General features: G+C 36.4%; 3 protein-coding genes across 5 annotated transcripts in view; 2 read left to right on the top strand and 1 right to left on the bottom strand.

Annotated features, from left to right (window-relative positions):
* tet1 (tet methylcytosine dioxygenase 1) overlaps positions 1–1021 on the bottom strand; it is a 36453-nt gene extending 35432 nt beyond the window's left edge. Inside the window, exon 1 of the mRNA XM_083539246.1 lies at positions 367–1021. The gene's annotated coding sequence lies outside the window, so the exon portion shown is untranslated. The remainder of the gene's footprint in view (positions 1–366) is intronic.
* slc25a16 (solute carrier family 25 member 16) overlaps positions 1–12077 on the top strand; it is a 28183-nt gene extending 16106 nt beyond the window's left edge. For 2 of the 3 annotated variants that reach the window (XM_083539312.1, XM_083539310.1), the window contains exons 2-10: positions 6648–6798; positions 9097–9189; positions 9304–9437; positions 9542–9605; positions 9726–9847; positions 9919–9985; positions 10569–10731; positions 11417–11485; positions 11693–12077. In XM_083539312.1, the coding sequence (XP_083395438.1) occupies positions 6693–6798; positions 9097–9189; positions 9304–9437; positions 9542–9605; positions 9726–9847; positions 9919–9985; positions 10569–10731; positions 11417–11485; positions 11693–11849 (975 nt within the window). In that variant the 5' untranslated portion in view covers positions 6648–6692 and the 3' untranslated portion in view covers positions 11850–12077. Of the gene's footprint in view, positions 1–4843; positions 5576–6647; positions 6799–9096; positions 9190–9303; positions 9438–9541; positions 9606–9725; positions 9848–9918; positions 9986–10568; positions 10732–11416; positions 11486–11692 lie in introns of those variants that run through there. The other variant, XM_083539311.1, reaches the window with a different exon arrangement.
* A 6828-nt stretch (positions 12078–18905) lies between these two features.
* Positions 18906–25068, top strand: alox5a (arachidonate 5-lipoxygenase a). Its single transcript, XM_083540572.1, has 14 exons — positions 18906–19185; positions 19698–19896; positions 20082–20163; positions 20406–20528; positions 21156–21262; positions 21403–21575; positions 21694–21840; positions 22253–22456; positions 22606–22692; positions 22852–23030; positions 23126–23247; positions 24165–24265; positions 24393–24563; positions 24652–25068. The coding sequence occupies exons 1-14, from the start codon at positions 19036–19038 to the stop codon at positions 24829–24831; spliced, it is 2025 nt and encodes a 674-aa protein (XP_083396698.1). The 5' UTR covers positions 18906–19035; the 3' UTR covers positions 24832–25068.
* Positions 25069–26926: the final 1858 nt, after the last annotated feature.

Here is a 26926-nt window from a genome sequence, read left to right on the forward strand (position 1 = left end):
TTTTATAAAACATTTCAACATTACACTCTGAAAAATGTATCTTTATTAAGACGAAAATGTGTGTGTGTGTTTTGCTAACACTTCTACGCTGACATGTTATTAATGTTAATAAAGTCCATAGTCGGGCTGAACATACTACCCTGCCTGAATTAGCATTAGCCAGCTAGCCACTTGCTTATCCGTCACCGTTGCTCTCAAGCTCACCCGAGTCTAGTTACAACACTATTCTCGCTTTAAATAGTCTGAAATCGACTTTTTCATACAAAAATATAAAAAAAATGCCCCAGGTTCTTATAGTCATTGTGAAGTGTGTGGTGGTGTTGCTGTAATGTGTACACTTTAGACCAGTTGAAATACTTTACATACCGGAGAGACAGTTGGAGCGTCTGACCTGCTAATAATCCTCCAACTGCACGCCTGTAGAACACGCCTGGTCCTTCAACATGTTTACTTAGCGAACTGGCTAAGTCAGTCAAACTGCTAGAAACTCACAAGGAAGCCCGGTCGAAACTTTTTACTCCAAACACTGCCATGTTGTCTTTAATAAACTGCACTTGAACCGGAGCGTGTAAGTTCAGCTCCTCTCTCTCTCCGGCCTCAGGCACGGATCGGATCGCCTGTCCCGGCTCTTTAACGCCCGCCGCTGCTGCTGGTAAAACGCGGAGTGGATTTCCTTCTGCAAACTCTTTCTGCACTCTATTATAACTTATATTACACATACACCGATCAGGCATACCATTATGACCACCTGCCGAATAATATGTTGGTCCTGCTTTGGATGCAAAAACAGTCCTGACCCGTCGCAGCGTTAAGAGCATGAACTTCTTCAGCAATTTCAGCTCCAGTATTTCGTCTGTTGGATCGGACCACACGCGCCAGCATTCACTTCCACGTGCATCAATGCGCCTTGGCCGCCCATTACCCTGTCGCCGGTTCACCACTTTTCCTTCCTTGGAGCACTTTTGATAGATACTGACCACTGCAGACCAGGAAACACCTCACAAAAGCTGCAGTTTTGGAGAAACTCTGACCAGTCGTCCAGCCATCACAATTTGGCCCTCGTCAAACTCCCTCAAATCCTTAGTCTTGCCCATTTTTCCTGCCTCTAACACATCAACATTGAGGACAAAATGTTTACTTGCTGCCTGATATATTCCACCCAATAACAGGTGCAATGATGAAGAGATAATCAGTGTTATTCACTCACTGCTCATGATGTTATAATGTGATAATGTTATGCCTGATTGGTGTATAATTGCAAAGATATTTTTTGATTGCTATGTTTTTCTTCCTCTAACTAGAGTCACACAATTGAAACACACAATTGTACAGGATGCTGTGTAAAGACTAAGCTCCATTACAATTTTTTCCATTAAAACACAGGAGAGGTGGTAGCTTGGTGGTAAAGGCATTGGCCTTTGGATCAGAAGGCTATGAGTTCTAATGTCAATCACACCAAGCTGCCCAGTCAGTGGACTGCTCTCTAAACCTCTTCACCCAACAGCAGTGCCGGAACTCACAGGCTGAATGAACACAAATCCCCAGATGCATGTTTAATAATTAACCTAATACAACAATACAATGAAAACACGCTACAGCATTCAGTCAACATTCAGAAAGCAATTTCTTTGCTAGATCCAGTCTTTTAACATTTTACCATTAGAGAGAAAAAAACTTAACTAAAACTACTACAAAAAAAGCATTAACGCAAAAATTCGATTCACTGTCCCTCTAATAACCTCATTTCTAATCCTGTCCATCCTCGTCACTCCCAACAAAAATCTCAACATCTTCAGCTCTGCTACCTCCAGCTCCACCTCCTGTCTTTTACTCAATGCCACTATCTCTAAAACATACAACATCACAGGTCTCACCACAGTCCTATAAACTTTCCCTTTCACTCTTGCAGATACCCTTCTATCACAAATCACTCCTGCCACTCTTCTCCACCCACTTTACCCTGCCTGCACTCTTTTCTTCACTTCTCTAACACACTCTCCATTAATTTGCACTGTTGACCCCTGGTTCATAAACTCATCCACCTTTAACCACACCACTCAACTGCCCTTCCTCTCATTCACACAGATGTACTCTTTCTTACTCCTACCGACTTTCATTCCCCTTCTCTCCAGTGCATACCTTCACATCACCAGGCTCTTCTCAACCTGCTCTCACCACAAAAATCACAATATCATCCGCAAACATCATAGTCCATGAAGACTCCTGTCTGACCTCGTCCGTCAACCTGTCTATCACCACTGCAAACAGGAAAGGGCTCAGAGCCGATCCTTGATGCAGTCCAACCTTCACGTTGAACCAGTGTGTCGTTCCTACTGCACACTTCACTGCTATCACACTGTCCTCATACATGTCCTGCACCACCCTCACATACATCTCTAACATACCTGTCTTCCTCACACAATAACACAACTCTTCTTTTGGCACCCTGACACAGATGCGTAGATTACACGGGGGACGCGGGAGACATGTCCCACGCACTTTTTATAAAAAGTAAATTCGTCCCCCTCACTTTTTTAGTGGTGAGTTGTGTTCACGACATATTGAGGTTTTAATGGAGCAATGTGTAAAAATGCAGAGTGATTTAAAATTCAAAGAGACAAGATAGTCTATACATGACGTTCACGTATCCATGGCAATCAGTCACTCACTTGTCACGTCATAATAACACGCCCTAATACTGTAGCTCGAGTCGCATCTGCGGTCTCGCGCGTGATTCAACGTTCGGTTGCGATGAGCTCAAAGCGGCAAAAACCGCCTCACTCCTTTTTTACAAAAAAGTCGAGCAGTGTAAGTTGCATATGGCATCCGAATTGTGTTGCACAATGTTTAGTAGCTCTGCCTGTTGCTCTTGTTGAATAATTAGCAAGTTTTAAAGGATTATAAGGAAAAATAGCTGCTTGGACAAACGTTCACTTTTTTGTGTATTTTCCTTAAACTCTTTTATAACGTCTTTTGTTTTAACAAGTGTGTTATCAAAACCCTTCAAATAAGAATAAAGATAATGTTGAATTGAGATTTTACAGCATGTTTAACTCTGTGTGTCACGGTATGTACACGGAGAGACGAGGACACGAATAGTAACATTAGAGATGTAATTTTAATGATAAGGAGCAGGTAAATCACACATACATACAACGTAGTAAAGACGATAACCGACAATGAGTGAAGACAGTGGTGATTAGTATAAACAGAGTCCGGGTGAACAGACAGGTGAAGACGGGAAAACAAACATGGTGGATGACAGGGTGCAAAGGATGATGGGTAATGTAGTCCGGTGAATGAGGGTAGATGACAGGGGAAACGTTACAGTATGCTGATAGGAACGATTTTTATTTTATGGGGTGCTCTTTCATTATTGCACTAATTTTACGTTTTTATGTGTTGTCAAGAATGAGCGAGAAACAGACAGCCTAGGTTTGTCAGGGCAGATTCAGGATGTCACACAAGAAACTTTACAGGTGAGAACAGATGTGGCTTTTAACAGCTGGCTGCTATTGCAGTTTTATTTATTTATTTTTACATTTTATAATGTATATAATTTATATAATGTATAATCTATTAATACACAAGTGTTTGTAGGATTATATATGGATTAATCATAAAAAATGTAATTAGTAAAATATAGAAAAAAAATATGTAACACATTAGTATGATGAACAACTGCGGATTGGCTGTTTATTAGTAGTTAAGTAGTTTTATATATTGAGATATATGTTCGCTTTAACACTGTGTAAAAAGCTACTACTTTTAAACAAACCAGCCAGAAAGCTTAAAAGAAGTGGAAATTAAATGTTTATTTCATCTCATTGTATAATTGATATCGGGTCTTGACATGTTTGTCAGTTGAGTTCAATACATATTGTCTTTCAATAGTTTGTTTTGAATTTCCTGTTTTATTCCTGAAACATGGACTGTAGAATAGAACAAAATGAAGTATTATTTGAATGTGCAAGTATCAATTACTGTGTGCCATGTACTGTGCATACACAAAATACAATTTGAAATATGTAAAAATATACTCTTAGTACCATTATAAGGACATCTTTGTACTTTATACTTAAAAAGGTACACATTACTACCTTAGAGTGCCAATGTGTACCTTAATGTACAACTATACATTTTTGGGGTAAATAAGGTACAAAGATGTCATTTTAAGGGTACTGTCCCAGTTGTATTTCTTTCTTTCTTTCCGGTTTATAATCATATATAATCATAAAGCATATAAAGCAAAAAAAAATTATTATGATTAAAAATAAAACCTGTCAGTTACACAAGGGTTAACGAAAAAAGAAAAAAAACAGGTAACACTAGACTTTTCGTCCCGCCCACTTTTAAAATAATGGCCACGCCCCTGCCCTGACGTACACTTTCTCTAAATCCACAAACACACAATGCAAAACAAACAAACAAAAAAACCCACTGTATTACTATTTAATGGTTACATTGCAAGATTTTTTGGACCAAATGATAATAAGTTAAAGAGTCCAGGAACAATAATGAACATATGTATATGATACATTAACACATATAACAGTGAAAACACAAACCTCACATAGAAATACGCTTTAATTATGGAGCAAATATTTTCATTATAACAGTTTTGAGAATATTATGATTAAATTGCCTCGGTGTTGATGGGGTTAAACATATTTTTAAATGAGGTAAACTGAACTTTATATAAGTAGAAAACTAAATAATAGCTAAAACGTTACATTTGTTTACACTTCCGTTCACTAATGACGTAATACGTATGCGACAGAAATGAACATGTAATTTCTGTGTCTCAAATCGGCGTGTTATTGGATATGTAGTGAGCTTGGATTTCAGATATTGGAAAATGTTTTTTTGGGTTTATGTGATGTACATTTTTTGTTAATCAGACTAATTTTATTGCAGAAAACGTATGAGGATTATTTATAACCCCAACACTTTCCATTTTCGTTAAATCACTTTTTGTATTTTTGTATTTCTGTACTTCGTGATACCTGACCTAACACGTGATTGCTGAAGTATTGGTGATTTGATGAGTTTGGACAGAATATGCATGGACTCTTAGGAACCGAGGCTGAAAAACACAGCTGTATGAAGTAACCACAAACTATCATCCAATCCGCGTTCAGATCCTTAGGACGGGGAGCTTGGAATCGATTTGAGACGCGCCATTGAATGAGCCCAGTAGACGTAAAGCCAGTAAGAAAGACACGTGCGAAGTTTGTCCCTAATGTCCTGAATAGGGTCCTGACTGAAATCGCCTGGGTCATCATGCTGATTTAACCTGATCTGTACGTTGTACAGTGGAAACATTTAAACCCGTTGAGGTTACTGCATTAGATTCACAATCAGGTAGTGTCATTCAAGGACTAGCGAGTTTAGCTAACGATTAGATTTGGCATGGAAATGGAGGAACTCAGATTTCACGTAGACTGTCAGTGATCCGGAACTGCTGCGTGTGTAAACGATCACACACAGGGATCACACGGGACAGGCTCAAAGTCCGGGAAGGAAACACCGCTGGGAGCAAAAACCTCGCCTGACGTTTGACATTGTTTGCCGGGTAGGAATGTTTATATATCCGGGATACTTCTAAACTAAATACAACACGTGGTTCCCCTATACAGGACAACAAAAATATTCTCAGGAGCTCCTATATTACAGTAGATTCGATCACAGCAGTAATCCACTGCTTTATTGACCTGATCTCTTGACAGCTACTTAGCTAGCAACTATCTGCCTAGCTGTATAGAGACCACTGAAAGAGGAGGAAATTAGTCAGTTCACTCTTATAGTGCTGGAACTCACAACCCAGCATGATCAAACATACCATACTAATTATTAAGGTATTATAGACTTGACATTTTTAAGGGGAAGAGGTAGATCAATGGTTGGAAGTCTGATCAGAAGGTCACAAGTTTAAATCTCTGCATTACTAAGCAACTATTGCTGGGCCCCTCAACAAGGCCCATAATCCTCAATTGTATGAATAAGAAAACTGCTAAGGGCATCTTTCAAATGCCATAAATGTAGTGGGTTTAATGTAAACATCAACAAAACCACAGATGAAAAAAAAGGATACTTCAATGTTCGCTATTTTGTTCAGTCACTTTATTGTTCAGGGAGAAAATTTCTACAAGGCCGACTAATAAAAATCAAATAAACAATACATCATTGTTTCATCATATTTGTGGAAAAACAAAATGTGATGAAGGGCTCTGGGAATTTATTTAACATTTTGGGAGCTCCTGATAAAGGTAATGATGAAGGTATATTCTGTAATAAGTAAATGTAAGTGTAAAAATGTAAGACGTAATTATATTATAGTGATTATACAATCCGTCCTTTACAACAGTAGAGTGATTTGTAGTGGTAATGAAGTCAAACTACTCTGTAACTCAGTCACAAAAAAAATAAAACCTTCAGAAAATTTCTTTCAGAAGTAAAGATTGGTAATCATGAACTTAATTTTATTGTAATGATGCAGAGGAGCTCCAAAATCATTGTACAAATCTCCAATAAAATGTATGTATGAAATGAGTGAGTTATGTTATGTTGTGCCTATTTTGCTTTGCTTTCTTTAATGTCGGTGTGTTGTTATTATTATGATCTGTATTTGTTTGTTTCTGTTTTAGATTGTGCCAAAGATATGCCTGTGCTTGAGTGCTAAGCCACACAGCATGGCAACCGAGGTGTCTGTTTCCTCCGCTGGTCGGTCTCAGATTGCAGGAGGGAACACTGTACAAAGGGACTACTACTACTTCCTCCGCTCCTTTGTGGCAGGAGGTAAAGCTTGTCATTGCATCTGTTGAATTTTTTTTACAGAATTCGATGCACAGCAAAGCAGAAGAGTTTATTTAGAGACAGATATACAGCAGCATGTTGAGATCTTGATGTGTAAAGCTTACACATGTAGAAAATATTTGGTTTATTTTTGATGAGCTTTATTTTTAAATGTTTTACCGTTTAAATATACTTTATCTCACAAAGGCGAGTACACCCCTCACACTTCAGCAAACATTTTATTTAATGTTCTCTATAGACAATACTATAGAAATGAAACTTGGATATATTTTAGTCAATGTGCAGCTTGTATAACAGTACAGATTTACTGTCCTATAAAAATAACTTAACATACAGCCATTATTGTCAAAATAACTGGCAAGAAAAGTCAGTCTACCCAAAGTGATCATGTCAAAAATGTAAATATTTAGTGTGAGTACCACTGTTATTAAGCACTGCCTTAATCCTCCTGGATATGGAATTCACCACAGCTGCACAGGTTGTTGCTGAGATCCTCTTTCACTCCTCCATAATGACATCATGAAGCTGCTAAATGTTAGACACATGGTGCTTCTCCACCTTCTACTTTGAGGAACACCACAGGTGCTCAATAGGCTTCAGGTCTGGAGACATACTTGGCCACGCCTTCACCTTCAGCTTCCTCAGCAGGGCAGTTGTCATCTTGGTGGTGTGTTAGGGGTCATCATTATTATGTGGAAAACTGCTGTTCTGCCCAGTTTTTGAATGGAGGGCATCATGTTTTGCTTCAGAATGTCACAGTACATGTCGGAATCCATGTTTCCCTCAATGAACCGCAGCTCCCCAGTACCAGCAGCACTCATGCAGCCTCAGACCATGGTGCTACCACCACCATGCTTGACTGTAGACAAGACACGATTTTGTTGGGCTGTCAATAACGTGTTTATATATAAATAAATCATAGGGCTGTTAATAGCACTTTAATAATGTATAAATTAATATTTAAAATATATGAATAAATATTAGGGCTGTTAATAAAGCGTTAACGCAAATTAATTTTAATGCCACAAATTTTATTAACGCGTAATAAATGCCTTTTTGCATTTTTTTTGCACCCCAGGTTTCCTCATCTACAGTACAGACCAAATGTTTGGACACACCTTCTCATTCAAAGAGTTTTCTTTATTTTCATGACTATGAAAATTGTAGATTCACACTGAAGGCATCAAAACTATGAAGTAACACATGTGGAATTATATATGGAATTATATACATAACAAAAAAGTGTGAAACAACTGAAAAATGTCATATTCTAGCTTCTTCAAAGTAGCCACCTTTTGCTTTGATTACTGCTTTGCACACTCTTGGCATTCTCTTGACGAGCTTCAAGAGGTAGTCACCTGAAATGGTCTTCCAACAGTCTTGAAGGAGTTTCCCGAGAGATGCTTGGCACTTGTTGGCCCTTTTGCCTTCACTCTGCGGTCCAGCTCACCCCTAAACCATCTTCGATTGGGTTCAGGTCCAGTGACTGTGGAGGCCAGGTCATCTGGCGCAGCACCCCATCACTCTCCTTCTTGGTTAAATAGCCCTTAATGCCTTCAGTGTGATTATACAATTTTCATAGCCATGAAAATAAAGAAGACTCTTTGGATGAGAAGGTGTGTCCAAACATTTGGTCTGTACTGTACATCAGTACCTGCCTTTACTAACATCCTTGTGGCTGATGAACACAAATTTCCATAAGCACACTCCAAAATATAGTGAAACATCTTCCCAGAAGAGTGGAGGGAATTATAGCAAATTAGGACTAAATGTGAAATGTAATACTCAAAAAACAAGCACCATACTTATGACCAGGTGACCCAATACTTTTGGCAATACAGTGTATATCCCTGTTCTCCAGACCAAAATCTGTGTGGAAACACTGCAAAAGTTCCGTTTGGTGTCCTGATGATTTACATAATTTAAAACACCATAATTGCTTTAAAACATTTACAAGAATATTTTGTCTTTATGCTCCATGTTGAATATGGTTTCACTCATAATTAAAAATAAATTTGCATACAGCATCCATATTTGTCCATGCCTATGTTAATTACAGTATATTTATTAGTGTTTGTGTGTGTCTTTGTGTTTATGTATGTCTATCGAGGAGTGTGAGTTAAGATTGATCCCTTATTGTGGTCTAGAAAATGACACATGCTTTGACAATTACTTATTTGTGCATCTTATTTCCTCCTAATGACCTTTTAGAGAGGCTCATTTTTTTCCTTGACCGCCTTCATAAATAAGTGAGGGTTTTTTTTGTTGTTGCTTATCTAGGTGTAGCAGGATGCTGTGCCAAAACCACTATTGCGCCTTTAGACAGAATAAAAATTTTACTCCAAGCTCATAATCCTCATTACAAACACTTAGGTAAGTAACGCCTTTTACAAATTAGAGGAAGAAAATCGATTTATTTAAATTCTATTTGTAAGGATAAACAAATCTGATTCCAAACGATACAGTCTTTGCTTGTGCACATTGCAGGAGTGTTTGCTACACTCGGGGCTGTACCGAAAAAAGAGGGCTTCCTCGGGCTGTACAAAGGAAATGGAGCCATGATGGTCAGGATCTTTCCATATGGAGCCATTCAGTTTATGGCCTTTGACAACTATAAAAAGGTACTTCACATTATTCTTATGTTTGCATAAGTGCTGGAGCTGTGTAACAGTATGTCTGTTAAATGGTCTTAGTGTGCCACTCTTTCTTTCCTCTGTGTTTTTAGTTCCTCAGTACACAGCTTGGTATATCTGGTCATGTTCATCGGCTAATGGCCGGTTCTATGGCAGGTGTGTGATATTATTGTTTCGCTTACCGAAAAAAAATAAATGGCTGTAGTTATTAAATGTGCAAATGTGTGTACTAAGTGATGCTAAATGTGTGGTTTTGTGTTCACACTTCTTCTGTAGGAATGACTGCAGTCATCTGTACATACCCTCTTGATGTTATTCGTGTTCGCCTGGCATTTCAGGTGACTGGGGAGCATCGATACACTGGTATAGGAAACGCCTTTCAGACCATCTACCTGAAGGTATGAGAGAGAGACATAATTTGAATAAGAATTGTTTTGTCAGACTTTTTGCAATTGTTTTCTCTTTGTAGGAAGGGGGCATCCCTGGTTTCTACCGTGGTTTAATTCCGACCATCATTGGCATGGCTCCCTATGCAGGTTCTGCTTTTTTTTTTAAATTGGTTATCATTTCACACAGTTTTTAGCACTTAGACCTTGATTTAGCCCTAATTTTTTGGGTTTATTGGACAAATTCTGCATGCAGTCATTGAGTGTGTCGTGGATGTATATACAAATTATACAAAACAGTATATTTGTAAATGATGCAACATGCAAAGAACTAACATTGTGAAAATAACTTATTGTAGAAGAATGAAATGAAACTGAAACATGATTAATGCCAGGGGGAATGAATGCGGACTAAAGTGTGCTTTCTGCTTATAAATTATACTGCCCCCTCCAAAAGTACGTAGACATTTGATTCTTTTGTTTAGGTTTTTTTTTTTTTATAGATAATCTTTTATTTTTCTTTATTTATTCACATTGCGGGTTCAAAGTTACAGTTCTTACCTTTTTTGCATAATTTCACTATAGACCCTATTTTTAAATCAGCTTAAATGTTTTTGCAATCGTTATCAGGTTTCTATGTCTTTAATAAATCAGGGCCTAAAATGTTTAAATGTGATGTCATGGCTCTATTTCTTATATGCATCACGTGTACCTTGTTTTTGGTTTTCTGCAGGATTTTCTTTTTTTACTTTTGGAACACTGAAGAGTCTGGGACTGGCCAATTTCCCAGAGCTCCTGGGAAAGCCGTCTCGGGACAACCCTGATGTCCTGGTTCTGAAGACACACGTTAACCTGCTGTGTGGGGGAGTAGCGGGGGCCATCGCTCAAACTATATCGTAAGTTATACAGTACTAAGGATTTTTTGTATATTAATAATAAATCACATTTATAACATTTTGTATTTTCTTTCTCCTCTTGATACTCAGTTTTTGATATTAAACTATGGGAATGTTATTGTTTCAAGCACAATCAGAGAGGGAACACCTGCCAATTCATGTTGTTATCTATTTGCCCAGTCATTTGGTAGCAGGAAAGTACTAAAAAAAAAACCATCTCACAAGACTGAACTATTGAAACTTTGATGCACTGTGCATTCTGAGATGCTTTTTTACTTGCTATATTTTCAGAGTAATAAATGATCAGCTGCAGGCTTCTACCCCCGAAATTAGGACACAGTGTAGCTTTTATTACGATCAAACAAACAAAACTAATAAAGAAATAATCATAAATACTATCAAAACTGCTTTTAGCATCCATTGTTAAATACATCGTAATGTCATGGTTTTAATTAATGAGCAAGATTTTTATTTACAACTGGTCCTTTGATTTTGTTGTTCCTACTGGGAGACCCTCTGTTGATCTATACTTAGATACCTGTCTTTGTCACCTAATTGCTTGGATTTAACAGAGGCCAAAATCCTGTTTAAAAGCTTTCTTTTATTGAAAATGTGTAAAGGAAATGCCTGATACTTTCCATTTTTATACCTTTAGTTTAATAATCTCTCGATTTGTATTGTTTAGGTATCCTCTGGATGTTGCCCGGAGAAGAATGCAGCTAGGAGCAGCTCTCCCTGACGCCGATAAATATCTGTAGGTGTAGTTTGATTTTTAAATATATTAAATTGATATTAAATGCAGTTACACCATGTACTGTTGTTAAGGGTTTAGTTTTTACATTATATTTGCATGTGGTAAGAAATAATTGTGTTAAATAAAGCAAAGATTGTTTTGTTTTTTTTTTTTTTGAAATATTTTCCTTGTTTTTGCTTTATTTTTGTTTTTTGTTTTTTTGCCTAGGTCTCTTACAAAGACTCTGAAACATGTGTATAACCAATATGGGATTAAAAATGGACTGTACCGTGGCCTGTCTCTCAACTACATCCGCTGTGTTCCATCCCAAGCTGTTGCCTTCACCACTTACGAGTTTATGAAGCAGGTCCTGCACTTGAACTAGAGCAGGTATCCTCACTTCCATACCAGGAACAAAGTTGCCGCACAGCTTCGGGCTTCGGGGAGTGTCCTAGGAGCTCTGCTTGCCATTATCACATGCAGATCAGGGGAACATTACTAATACAGATCACTGTAATGATGCATGATAATGTCACAGTGGTTGCACTGAACAAACCGCCTTAACTGTTCACATTGTATTATGTCTTGTGTAAGTAAAACTAGTTAAAACTCATTCTTCTTCTGACTGCTTTGTACATTTCAGACTGATTCTACAGTCAGTGTGTAAAAGCTATAATACATCATCAGCGTGTGACTGAATGTGATTGTGACTGAATCATTGTCTTGTCAGCGTAAAGTTAGTTTTTATTAGGGCACACTGCTGTACACAGTAGCATATAAAGTATATCACAAAAAGTGAGTACACCTTTCATATTTCAGCAACAATTTTATTATATGTTCTCAAGGGACAATTCTACAGAAATCAAACTTGGATATATCTGAGAGTAGTCAATGTGCAGCTTGTATAGCAGTACAGATTTACTGTCAAAATAACTGGCAACAAAAAAATAGTACACCCTAAATGATCATGTCAAATCTGTGCCCAAAGTGTCAATATTTTGTGTGAGCACCACTGTTATCTAGCACTGCCCTGATTCTTCATTATGACATCATGGAGCTGCTGAATGTTAAACACATTGTGCTTCCTACCTTCCACTAGAAGATCCCCCATAGGTGCTTAATAGGGCTCAGGTCTGGAGACATACTTGGCCACTCCATCACCTTCACCTTCAGCTTCTTCAGCAAGGCAGTTGTCATCTTGGCAAAAAACTGCCGTTCAGCCCTGTTTCTGTAAGGAGAGCATCATGTTCTGCTAGTACATGTTGGAATTCATGTTTAGCTTAATGAACTGCAGCTACCCAAGACCAGCAGCACTCATGCAGCCTCAGACCATGATGCTACCACCACTATTTTTATTGCTACTTCTCACCAGGGTGTTGGCCCACACATTCTAGACAACATCTGAATCAAGTTTATTTTAGTCTCATCAGACCACAGTACATTCTACATTCTCAGACCACAGGTTCTAGTAATTCATGCTCATGGACAAGTTGTCTTTAACAAACTGTTTGTGGGTTTTCTTGTGATCCAAAAACATGAACATGATAAATAGGACATGTGGCTTTTGCATGGTTACACAACGTATAGCTGTTATTACTTAGTGTCTACTCACATTTGTTGCCAGTTATTTTGACAATAATCGCTATATGTTGAGTTTTTTCAGAGGACAGTAAATCTGTACTGCTATACAAGCTGCCCATTGACTACTCTCAAATATATCAAAGTTTCATTACTGTAGTACTGTCTTTTGAGAAGATATAATAAAATAGATGCTGAAATGTGAGGGGTGAACTTTTGTAAGATACTGTATATTTGGATTTCCACAATCATTACTGCAAATGAATGCTGTAGATTCTGATGTGGTTTAGCTTGTTCTATTTATACTGAAGTGTCAAATATGTCATGATCCAGCTCATTTGTGTTGTAGGCTGTCAGTATCGGAGAGTTAATAGATTCTTCGGTTCTTTTAAAGCACAGACTGTGATACATTGATATTGTGCATGCATATATGAGAGATTTTCTTTTGGGTTTTTCTTTTATTATTATTATTATTATTATTATTATTATTATTATTATTATTAAAATTTAAGCGTGTTTTAGCATCTTTTCAGAAGTGTAGACCACAGCAGATGGTTCTATTGTTCCCTTCCACTTGATGGCAGTCTTAAGCTGAAACCACAATTCAACAACAAATTATCTGTACACCATCTGTGCATTTATATTCGTTTTTTTTATAATTAAAACACATTTTTTCATTGTTATTTTTTTTTTATGTGATGAACATGCCTTTATCTACAGGTGCTGCTCTAAAAAAGAAAATAAAGATGAAAGCGACAGTTTAATCATTGTTCAAACAAAAAGGAAAAAAGGAAAGTGTAACTAACTTGCACAGCTTGTGTGTGTGTGTGTGTGTGTGATATATATATATATACATATATATATATATATATATATATATATATATATATATATATATATATATATATATATATATATATATATATATATATATATATATATATATATATGTGTGTGTGTATATATACAGTGGGTACGGAAAGTATTCAGACCCCCTTAAATTTTTCACTCTTTGTTATATTGCAGCCATTTGCTAAAATCATTTAAGTTCATTCTTCTTCCTCATGAATGTACACACAGCTCCCCATATTGACAGAAAAACACAGAATTGTTGACATTGTTGCAGATTTATTAAAAAAGAAAAACTGAAATATCACATGGTCCTAAGTATTCAGACCCTTTGCTGTGACACTCATATATTTAATTTAGGTGCTTTCCATTTCTTCTGATCATCCTTAAGATGGTTCTACACCTTCATTTGAGTCCAGCTGTGTTTAATTATACTGATTGGACTTGATTAGGAAAGCCACACACCTGTCTATATAAGACCTCCCAGATCACAATGCATGTCAGAGCAAATGAGAATCATGAGGTCAAAGGAACTGCCTGAAGAGCTCAGAGACAGAATTGTGGCAAGGCACAGATCTGGCCAAGGTTACAAAAAGATTTCTGCTGCACTTAAGGTTCCTAAGAGCACAGTGGCCTCCATAATCCTCAAATGGAAGACGTTTGGGACGACCAGAACCCTTCCTAGAGCTGGCCGTCCGGCCAAACTGAGCTATCGGGGGAGAAGAGCCTTGGTGAGAGAGGTAAAGAAGAACCCAAAGATCACTGTGGCTGAGCTCCAGAGATGCAGTCAGGAGATGGGAGAAAGTTGTAGAAAGTCAACCATCACTGCAGCCCTCCACCAGTCGGGGCTTTATGGCAGAGTGGCCCGACGGAAGCCTCTCCTCAGTGTAAGACACATGAAAGCCTGCATGGAGTTTGCTAAAAAAAACACCTGAAGGACTCCAAGATGGTGAGAAATAAGATTCTCTGGTCTGATGAGACCAAAATAGAACTTTTTGGCCTTAATTCTAAGCGGTATGTGTGGAGAAAACCAGGCACTGCTCATCACCTGTCCAATACAGTCCCAACAGTAAAGCATGGTGGTGGCAGCATCATGCTGTGGGGGTGTATTTCAGTTGCAGGGACAGGACGACTGGTTGCAATCGAGGGAAAGATGAATGCGGCCAAGTACAGGGATATCCTGGACAAAAACCTTCTCCAGAGTGCTCTGGACCTCAGACTGGGCCGAAGGTTTACCTTCCAACAAGACAATGACCCTAAGCACACAGCTAAAATAACGAAGGAGTGGCTTCACAACAACTCCGTGACTGTTCTTGAATGGCCCAGCCAGAGCCCTGACTTAAACCCAATTGAGCATCTCTGTAGAGACCTAAAAATGGCTGTCCACCAACGTTTACCATCCAACCTGACAGAACTGGAGAGGATCTGCAAGGAGGAATGGCAGAGGATCCCCAAATCCAGATGTGAAAAACCTTTTGCGTCTTTCCCAAAAAGACTCCTGGCTGTATTAGATCAAAAGGGGGCTTCTACTAAATACTGAGCAAAGGGACTGAATACTTAGGACCATGTGATATTTCAGTTTTTCTTTTTTAATAAATCTGCAACAATGTCAACAATTCTGTGTTTTTCTGTCAGTATGGGGAGCTATGTGTACATTCATGAGGAAGAAGAATGAACCTAAATGATTTTAGCAAATGGCTGCAATATAACAAAGAGTGAAAAATGTAAGGGGGTCTGAATACTTTCCGTACCCACTGTATATATATATATATATATATATATATATATATATATATATATATATATATATATATATATATATATATATATATATATATATATATATATATATATATATATATTATATACACACATATACATATTTATATAAATACATATATATATATATATATATATATATATATATATATGTGTGTGTGTGTGTGTGTATATATATATATATATATATATATATATATATATATATATATATATATATATATATATATATATATAGGCAAATGAAACATTCACTGTTAATATGCTTAAATGTATCATTTGTTTAATGAAACAAGTTGTTTTCTGAGGTAAATTGTCACGTTTTATTTGTCATTATAGATGCCTATAAAACCATTATAATGTGCTCAGAATGTTTTGTATGGTTAATGTTTCACATGTATTTGGAGACTGAATTAATCTGATTTATGTGAACATAGGAATTGACTGGTATAGAATAAAAAAATATATATGTATATATTAAATGAAAGATTTTAAATCAGGTGGATATTTCATCGGTATAAAACTACTGATCAGCGAAGATTCTAATGCAATGTTTATGTCGTGGTTATATCAAATGTGCATTTCTATTTATGCAAAACTTAATTTGGTCTGGATATGGTTGGTGTTTCAGTATAATAATAAAAAGTTTTCTTTCTCTGTAGAATGAGCTTGAATGCCTTGTTCATTTTCACCCAATGGATAGCTATTTTGATTCCTTTGTTTTTTTACTCTGACCCACTCTAGCACTAAGATGTAGGTTTGCAGTCCTTTTGAGATTGAACTGATGAAAGTTTATGATGATCAGTTTTAATATAAACATGGATCTAACCTACTATGATTTAATATCATAATCTTTTTTTTCTGCTTTTCTATTACAGCAAGGATTTTCATGTGGCTGCTTGTATTCTATTTCTATTTATCAATTCATGACATCATGACGTTTATACACATGCCTATTACAATAAATGATTACAGGCACTGCGTTTTGTATGCCTCGATGACTTTAATGGGTTCTTTGAGAATAAACATAATTTAATAATAGGTGTGTAATGGTTTGCATTTCTTTGTGCGTAGTTACAAACAGGCACTGTTTACTACCAAGTTCCCGTTTTGAAAAAGCTTCACATTTTGAAATCTCTGCAAAAATATGCAGCTTGCCACGAACATTCATTTCATGTTCACTGCTTCACTGTTTCTTAAACTCACCCCAGTACCCCAGTTTTCATTGACCTGCAAGTACAAGTGACTTTGAGAAGAGTGTAAAATGTAATTTGCATATTTGCCCTTACGTTATGCACACTGTTATGCATGCTGTGAGGTATATATGCTCATTAAGTATATTTGGAATTATTCAGGTTCATAATGTATTTCTGTTGCTGACAAAACAATTGAATTAAACACTGTTTATGAGACATACGGAAATGTAAATATATTTGCCATGCTTGCAGTACTTCTCAATGAATGAGGAAGTTAACTGGGCTAAACCCATAGTAGGGTGACGAATGCATTTAGCAGTTTTTCTTTTTAAATATTTACCAGTGAAGGTCTGGGTTTGTATAGTGTATATTTGATACCTACAATTTCTTTATTCAATCCAAACATACATGTACTGTGATGTGTGATATTTCTCACTTGGTGTCAACGTAGACCACAAAATGGTTTCGCTTAACATTCTAATAACTGATTAGACAAGATTTGCATACTTTGACAGTGGCTTCAGGAACGCACAATAATTTTACACACTTCCTTTATAGAACTTTGTGTGGGTGATGGAAACTTCTGATGGCTAAAGGCATTTGCACAGAATACCAAATATTATAATAGGCTACGGGAAGTGTACACTTTCACTTTTTTCAGGAACACTAAGTATGAGTGGGAGTATTTGTGTGGGAGGCCAGAGAGTTGCCGTCACCATACACACATGCAATCTTTTACTAATTACAGCCTACAGTTTTTGGAAGGTTGGCAGAAACCACGGAAACCCAGAAGAAACCCACACAGAAAACACCCCTGAGTTTCTAACATTTTTATAAGAACACCTCAGTGAGGAGACTTTTACAGAGGCTGTTAATTCTCCTGTTTCTTATAGAATAGATTGCGCTTGTTATATTTTCCATACTAGCTAATATTGCAGCAATCGTGTGCCATCCTGTTTGATTTTGGAACAAAAATACGGGGCTAAATCCATGGCTAGGTGTGCGTTACATGATTTTAATACATGACGTGGAAGCAAATAACTGCTTGAATGGAGGTGGAGGGCGGTTGTTGATACTGTTGATTGATTCTGGGTGATTTTCACTCTAAATCATACACAGATATAAATAAGTGCAACAATAAATTGAATAAATTTTATCAAATAATTATTAGAGCAAGAAAGAGATATTTTGGTTGTGTGACAATCTGTACAGATTTGTACAATATCTCTACTAATAATGAAGCTGTTGCTGTTATAAAAATTGCCATATCATTGCCAAGTTGAATGATATGCAACAGTTTCAATTTAGCTGTGGTTACCATGGTCGCAGTTGCTTATTAAGTAGTTAGTGTTTTGAATTTACACCTCCCAGCCAGTCAAAGAAAAGTGTTCAGTTACACCAGAGATATAATGCCACATGCAAGACTTATGTGTTCTGTTTGAGCAAACCATCAAACGTCCATTTTAATTTAAATGCAATGATATTTATTAAACCTTCAACTTAGTCTTATCATATTATAACTAAGAAAGTCTTGTTGTCTAGCTTTTCTTCACTTATTTGCATTTTTCTCTTGTATAGTGCTGCTGCATGAGGTCAAGGCTTATTTGACTGGTAAATATGTTGCATACAAAAAAACTGTTTGTGGTTTATGTTTAACACATTCCTCATTACATAGCTTGGTAAAAAACAAACAAACAAACAACAAAAAAAAGTAGGAACATAATATAGTGAGTGTACTTTATTTTTGTTTCATCTGATACAATATGTTCTGTCTGCAGTTTTCAACTTCGGGATTGTACGTGATCTAATTTACCGAAAGTTAAAAAGGTTTTTAATTTACTCATTGTTATGCTTTCACTCTTTTTTGTTTGGTTGTGAGTTCATGAAACAATTATTTATTTAATTTCTTCAATCAAATGCCTCTTATTATGCAGGACATTTTTTGTAGACGATTTGCAATTACATGTTTTCGCATTTGGTACAGCTATCTTTTTGGGAGGAACATGGTTCACTAGGAAATAGCCTAGAAGCATTTGCATGTCTTATCTTAGCAGATCAGCTACAAATATTTGAGTGTGTGAGTGTGAAGTAGAAAAGGGGAAATACTTTGACGGACTACAGACAGTTTAAGGTTGGAGAAACAGAAGCTTGTGCTCTTGTGTGACCAGGATGCCTTCCTACACTGTAACAGTTGCCACTGGTAATCAGTGGTTCGCTGGCACAGACGACTACATCTATCTGACCCTGGTGGGGACGGACCACTGCAGTGAAAAAACCCTTTTGGATAAACCACTATATAATGACTTTGAACGAGGAGCGGTAAGCTGTTATCAATGCCAACATTCCTTTTCAGTGATCGCAAGAAAAAGCCCTTTACATGGGACTTTGTTGAAATTGTACCAATCTGTATGAAAATGTAAAGAAGAATAAAATGAAAAAGGCCAGGAAGAGAACAGAATAAGATGACATAATAATGCTAGGAAAGTTCATGTACTTTAGATAAGGTGAAATAAATGACATGACATGACATGACATAGCAATGCTAAAAAAAGTTCATGCACTTTAGATAAGGTGAAATAAACACAACGAGCAAGAATAAAAAAAAAAGAATGCAAAAATGTAGGGCTTTAAGCTTGACAGTATGAGAGGTGCCAAAACCTTTACTGTGCAAAATCTTTTCAATTCACTGTTTTTTAAATCCAATCTGACCATGTTCACCTCCCAGATATGATCTCCTAAAAGAGGTCTTCGATGCAACTTTATTTGGTAATGAAAATAATTTTTCTTATCTTATAATTTGTCAGTTGATGCCCAGTTTTGTCTAATCCCAGGTGGACTCGTACGAAATCAAAGTGGCTGAGGACCTTGGTGACATAGAGCTTGTGAAGATTGAGAAGAAAAAGTACTGGATGCATGATGACTGGTATTGCAAATACATAACAGTAAAGACACCCAGTGGAGAGTACCTTGAGTTCCCCTGTTTTCGCTGGATAGTGGACGATAAAGAGGTGATCCTTCGAGATGGCAAAGGTAGGAGCCATTTTTGTTGATCCTACATTTTGTTTATGTGGCTTTACTATGTAAAATCGCTATGCTTTAATTGCCCTAGTTGTTTTGATAGTCTGTCAGTTGACAAGAAAAAAAAAGAAACAAAATTATAATAAAAAAAGAAATTATAATTGTTGCATGTTCGCTTCATGTGTGATTATTTGCAGCTCATCTGCCTCAGCATGACAAAACCAGACTAGCAAGACAGCACAGACGCAAGGAGCTGGAAAACAGACAGAAGGCTTTCAGGTTTAATCAGAAATTTTAATTTAAAGATGTTATATGCTATATTATACATTCAAAAAAATATATAATAGAGCAAAATTTAGTTATATTTTTGTACTTTTAATGGCTTTAATATTTCTTGGCAATAAAACAAAAACATTTCCTATATTTCCTTTATGAAAAGTAGGAAATATGCACATTTAATGTGCATTAATTAATAAACATTTTTGCTTAAGTGAAGGTATGACTATTACATCTTATTAAAGATGGAAGGAATGGCACCCTGGCTTTCCCATGAGCATCGATGCCAAAGCCCATAAAGAACTACCGCGAGACATCCAGTTTGACAGCGAGAAAGGTGTGGATTTCGCCCTAAACTACAGTAAAGCGTAAGTTTTGTGTTATAATTCCTAGTTACAAATTGACCTACGCCCACCTATATCCAACATTCCTGGAATCTCCAACAGTGAGTCATATTTGCATGTCATTTTTGCATGTAATATTTACATGTCATTTTTACAGCCACGCTCCTAAACACATACAGTTCATTGTTAAAAACATACATGCCCAGGACTTTCAATTTCATTACCTCTTAACACAATATACTCTAAAAATGCTATCTTCTTAACTTAAATTTAAGTCATTTTATAACATAGTGGACAATTACAAACCTTTAAATAAATGCGACAATCAGTAAATAAATAATTTCTTCAAAACTTTATGAAGCATCAGTATAATTGTGCATTATAGCAGTTTCCCACGGTGCAGTGCCAGCACACATGGAGCATTTACTTAAGTTCTGTGGTGCTCAGTGTGGTGTTCTCTCTGTAGTCAAACACATAGTCTACATTGATCATTTAGTTTAAAAAATATAAGTAGTTCAGCGGAAAGGGAGCGCAATCTAAGTTTACATTTTTAAAAACAGAAAATTACACCGATGTACTGCCACAGGAATTACACTGATTTGCGGTTGAAGATATAAACAACAATGTTAAAAACATCTATTCTTCTTTCAGGATAGAGAACCTCTGTGTTAACCAGTTTATGCACATGTTCCAGTCTTCTTGGGGAGATTTGTCCGATTTTGAGCGGATATTCATGAGGATCAAGAACACAATATCAGGTTCTTTCAGTTAAATATTTGAATCTCTTGTCCACACAATATATTCAGCTCTAACTAATTGTAAAGTTTAACATGACTGAAAGACTGAAAACAATCCATTTGATATATTATGACAATGATTTAGTTTTCTTTTCTCACAGAGTACGTGATGCAGCACTGGAAAGAAGACTTCATGTTTGGATATCAGTTCCTGAATGGCTGCAATCCTGTCATGATCCAAAAGTGTACAAAAATACCAGACAAGTTTCCAGTCACTCATGAAATGGTGAAAGACTGCTTGGAAAGAGACCTCAGTCTGGAAAATGAGCTTAAGGTAACTAATTATTTTCTCTGAACGCTAATGCATTATTTTTCATTATTTACTCTGAACATTAATGTAACTCTTTTTTTTTATTTTTATTGCAATGATGTTTTTTTGTGTGTTTTTGCAGGCAGGAAACTTGTTCATTGCAGATTATGAGATCATGGATGACATCACCGCTAATGCTACAGACCCTTGCACGCTTCAATATTTAGCTGCACCCATTTGCTTGATGTACAAGAACATTCAGAACAAAATTTTGCCAATCGCCATACAGGTAAAAAAAAAGAAATAAAAAAAAAAGAAAAAACCTGTCACATTTGTTACCTTAATTTCATATATTTAAGTATGGTTTATCTTTGCATTAATCTGGTTTCCTCCGACATCTGAAAAAACTTTCAGTAGGTGGATTAGCTACTTTTAATGGCCCCAGTTGGGAATAAATGTATTATGCCCTGTTATACCGAAGCACTTTCTGGATTTTCTGGATGATCGGATATGTAATATCAAATCACAGCCACAAAATCCACACTACTGTGGCTGATATTTATTTTCTTTATCAAACATAATCTGAATTCTAATAAATGTACCATAGTTCTGTCTAAGATGTATTTTTGTTAGTATTGTCATTTTTATTTGCAGTTTAGGATGACATTTTCATAGCATATTTCTCTCAATTTCTTTTTAAGCTGAGTCAAACCCCAGGGGAAAACAGCCCAATCTTTGTGCCCAGTGATGATGAGAATGACTGGCTGCTGGCGAAGATCTGGGTGAGATCATCCGACTTTCATGTGCACCAGACGGTGACACACCTCCTGAGGACCCATTTGATATCAGAGGTTTTTGCCATTGCTATTTACCGACAGTTAGCTGCGGTTCATCCGGTGTATAAGGTGTGCTATTTTTACACTTTCTATACTATGCATTATTCAGGCAAAAGCTAAAACATATATCAGCCAAGCATGAAATAGCCTTATCAAAGTACACAAACTGTTCAAAGTTCTTTCATTCTATTTTGTAAGACCTGTTGTACAATTTTCAGTTGCTTGTTCCACACATTCGTTTCACAATTGCCATCAATACGAAAGCACGTGAGCAACTTATTTGCGAGTGTGGACTCTTCGACAAGGTATGTTTACCCTGAAGTACATTTCTCTGAAACTGTGGTCTCTTTAGAAACCACACTGAATATGTGTGTGTGTGTGTGTGTGTGTGTGTGTGTGTGTGTGTGTGTGTGTGTGTGTGTGTGTGTTTGTGTTTATGTGGGGGGGGGGGACACATACTTTAGGCTAATGGCACAGGTGGTGGTGGACATGTAGAGCTAGTGCAGAAAGCCATGAAGACGTTCACCTATAAGTCCTTGTGCTTTCCGGAGTCCATAAAGGCTCGAGGCATGGACAGTAAGGAAGAACTCCCCTATTACCACTACAGAGATGACGGCATCAGAGTGTGGGAGATCATCAAAAGGTGATCAGGGACATTTACAGAATATGAATATCCAATAAACTTTAATAAATGTTTTACTTTTAATTAAAATTCATTTGTTTTGTTGCACTTGGTAGTTTTGTGAAGGACGTGGTCAACATATACTATGATAGTGACACAACGGTACTGGAGGATGAAGAGATACAGGCATTCGTCAAAGATGTCTGCAGCTTTGGAATGCAAGATTTTGACTACTGTGGTTAGAACAAGCTTTTCACTATATTGCATTGCCATGCTCTTGAATATTTTTGCTTTAAAAATACACATTTCTTATAACCCTGAACTTGATATTTTACTTATCTGGACATGTTTTATTCAAATAAGCAATGAAATCATTTAGTGTCATAGTGACAGAAGTATACATATGTAATGCAAAAAACAAATGTCTGTTGTGATGTCAAAAATATTTTTCTGAAATGTTTTATCATAGGAACAATCTTTATTATTACTATCATAATCTTGGCTTTTTGACTGGAAGGTCATTAGTTCATAAGTCTCCTATATAATGTCTGTAACAGTCACACAACTGAATCCATCTATTCATCTAGTCAGCTATTCCTCTCATTACATCAGAGATCTTTTGAAAGAAGTTTCTAAATTTGTTGCTTGAGTTTCATTATGTCAGAACTTCCTCCAGTAGAGAATTGGTAGCTTAGTGGTTAAGCAGTAGGATTATTCTTAACCTTATTTTCATACTTTTTAGTTATTATATATATATTTATACCTTATACATATTTCATTTTATTTATTTTATTTTTATCCTTATATTCTATTTCTATTTTTCATTTTCACATGTTGGACAGTCGTAAAAACCATTCCACAACATGTCGTACGAATGTGTATGTGACAAATATAATTTGTATTTGAAAATCCCTGCCATGAGCTCAAATCCCTACACCACTGAGCTGCCACTTCTGGTCCCTTGACCAAGGCTCTTAACCTTCAACTGCTCAGTCTATAGGTGGCTTTGGATAAGGGCGTCTGCTAAATTCCATCAATGTAAACACAATCCATTATCCTAAGAAATGAAGAAGAAATGAATGGAGCTCCATGCCTGTGTGTGTTTAAAAGATTCCTGAGGAGATTTGGTTAAAATGCATTTATTGTTGTTTTTAGAGTTTCCGAAATCATTGCAGAACCGTGAACAGCTGGTGGAGTACCTGACTATTATAATCTTCACAGCTTCTGCAAATCATGCCGCCATCAACTTTGGACAGGTAGCATCACTCTGTATTGAAGAGCATAAAAAATGAATATAGTAATGAAACACAATATGTCTAAACACTGGTTTTAAACAAAAGAATAAACAACATTAAACATTTTAACCAAATGTTACAATTTCAGTATGACTGGTGTTCATGGATCCCAAATGCCCCACCCACTATGCGGCAGCCCCCACCTACAAAGAAAGGTCAGGTGAATGTAGAGTACATTGTGAATAGCCTGCCTGATCGTGGTCGCTCCTGCTGGCATCTCGGAGCTGTGTGGGCTCTTAGTCAGTTCCAGGAGAATGAGGTGAGATCTCCAAATAAACCATGCTTCCTCTACACATTTACTGATGGAATGCAGTTTTCCTGAAACTGATAGAAGCTTCTCTTTCTAGTTGTTCCTTGGAATGTATCCTGATGAATATTTTATTGAAAAATCAGTAAAGACAGCCATGGAGACCTTCCGGGAGAAGCTAAAAGAGTTAACCCAAACAATCAAAAATCGCAATGAGGGGAAGAAACTCCCCTACTACTACCTGTCTCCAGACAGAATCCCAAACAGTGTGGCGGTCTGAGTTTACATACTTTCATTTCTTTTGTCATATGCTTGTTTTTGCCACAGATTCTAGTGAATAAAGAGAGCGCATACTGTAGTAGAGTTAAGGTTTTGCATTTCATGTGTAATACAGCTACAATTCTCCATCTTGCTTTGCTATCATTATCAGATTAAATATAGATTACTAGATTTATTTTACTTATACACTTGTTGCACTTTTGTCATAAAAGCTTGTAATAAATCATTTCACTTGAAAGGTGGTTTGCTGTTCATTTCACATAAACTCTGATGCTGTCTGCAATTTGTATGAAAGCTCTCAGGGCTGGGAAAATCTACTGGCACTAGTTTAAAAAGAAACATGATCTAGGAAGTGAAAGCTTCAAATATACTTCTTTATTTCTTGTGGCTTTTGGCCGTCCACACTGGTTGAGTACATTATATGGTGAAACACATACTGAAACCATCATTGCCACACAGGCTTTTTGTACATCCTTTTTCAGATTTGGACAGTTCTCTTCTTTATACCTGTTACACAAATCTTCAGTTTTTTGGAAAGACTTAAATTTTTTAGTATAGCTGACTTTGTGCTTAATGGGTCATTTTGAGCATTAATGAGATCATGCAATGGTGTTGGTGCATTTGGTGTTACAGATGATCTTATTGGTTACATTAGGGTTGAGGTCTGGGCTCTGTGCAGGCTACCTAAGGTTTTATACTGCAACCTTGGTAAAGCATGTATTCATTAAGCTTTCTTTGTACACTGGGCCCTTTTTACTGGCTTCAAATTTTGCTTGTCTCTTTGCAAAGCACATTACTGAAGTAAACTAGCATAAATTATACAGGATGATAAACTCTCACATCTGAAACTTCCTATAATCACCATCTTCACATTAATCCAAAATGATGTAATAGCATTCTTTTTTTTAATTAAACCTGGTTGCATAACTGCCATAATGATGCAAGTCATTTTCCTTTTTTTTCTTCCAATTGTTCAAGGCTTCTAAATAATTTCGTTTTTGTTTACTCTGATTTTGTTTTCTTCATTATTTCCCTTCAGGGCAACATCCTAAAAAATGGTACAAAACCACCTCTATTTTTTTTATGTAACCTTTAAGTATAATGAATGCATAATAAGCTATAATGAATACATCGTTGAACTTTATTAAACAACAATAACAACAATAAAAGCAACCATAATTTTTTTTTATTATATACAACAGACAAAAGATAAATGAACCTGTGTGGGAAACATAATTCAATGTTTCTAAAATAAGTAAATTAGCACAGAAACAATGATGAAATGATAATGGAGACAGTAAAATGTTCGCAAAATTGTTTCACAACCCAATAACACAGTTAAGTAAAGGCTTTCTTTTACCCTAATATGCCCACACCATCTGAATATTGGTTTTAATATTTTAGCGGAATTAAACACATGGACCTCTTTGCATTTGTAGTTACTCAAAGAGCCAAACAGTATTTTTTATTACCTACTTAACTGCAGATTGCTGTCCTAAAGCAAAATTATAATTTGTTTTTCATCAAACATAAAGCAATTAACTTCCTAATAAATATATTCAGGGATGGGCAGAATTTATGATACATGTATTTCAAATATAAAATAAGATTTAGTCATTTGTATTTGATCGGGATATTGATGAAAATGGCTTAATATTTTGTATCAAAATACTTTAGTGTTTTGCATTTTGTATTTTTTTTTTGTAGTAAAACACTTTGTAAGAAGTCTACATGATGACATCATAATAATGCGGCATCTGGTTCGTGACTACTCAGTATTTTGCCCAGACTTGAGATTAACAGAAAATGTATCCACATGAAAGAAGATAGTCAATGTGCAGGTGTCCAGTGTTTGATAAATAAATATTTGATTGCTGAATATTGTACCCTAATTGAAGTAGCTGTTTAGTAAGATCATGGTTTTGCATACCATTGCGTGAAAGACTGCCTGAAACATTTGTATTATATTTATAATTAACAATCAAATAATTAGTTAGTTACTATTTGCTATGAATACAGGTGCCATCAGCTGTCTTCTTATGAATGACTTGTTTGTCATTGAGTTAGTGTTGCTGATGCAAAGTAGGTCCTACTTT

The sequence above is a fragment of the Silurus aristotelis genome, assembly GCF_946808225.1.
Source record: "Silurus aristotelis genome assembly, chromosome: 4".
NCBI classification, from domain to species: Eukaryota; Metazoa; Chordata; class Actinopteri; order Siluriformes; family Siluridae; genus Silurus; species Silurus aristotelis.

Excerpts from the sequence above, each read along its gene's own strand:
- alox5a (XM_083540572.1), top strand. The coding sequence starts at position 19,036 with ATGCCTTCCTACACTGTAACAGTTGCCACTGGTAATCAGTGGTTCGCT. Across the intron at positions 20,164-20,405 it reads AACAGACAGAAGGCTTTCAG|ATGGAAGGAATGGCACCCTG; the intron begins GTTTAATCAGAA and ends ATCTTATTAAAG. Across the intron at positions 22,457-22,605 it reads CGGTTCATCCGGTGTATAAG|TTGCTTGTTCCACACATTCG; the intron begins GTGTGCTATTTT and ends TACAATTTTCAG.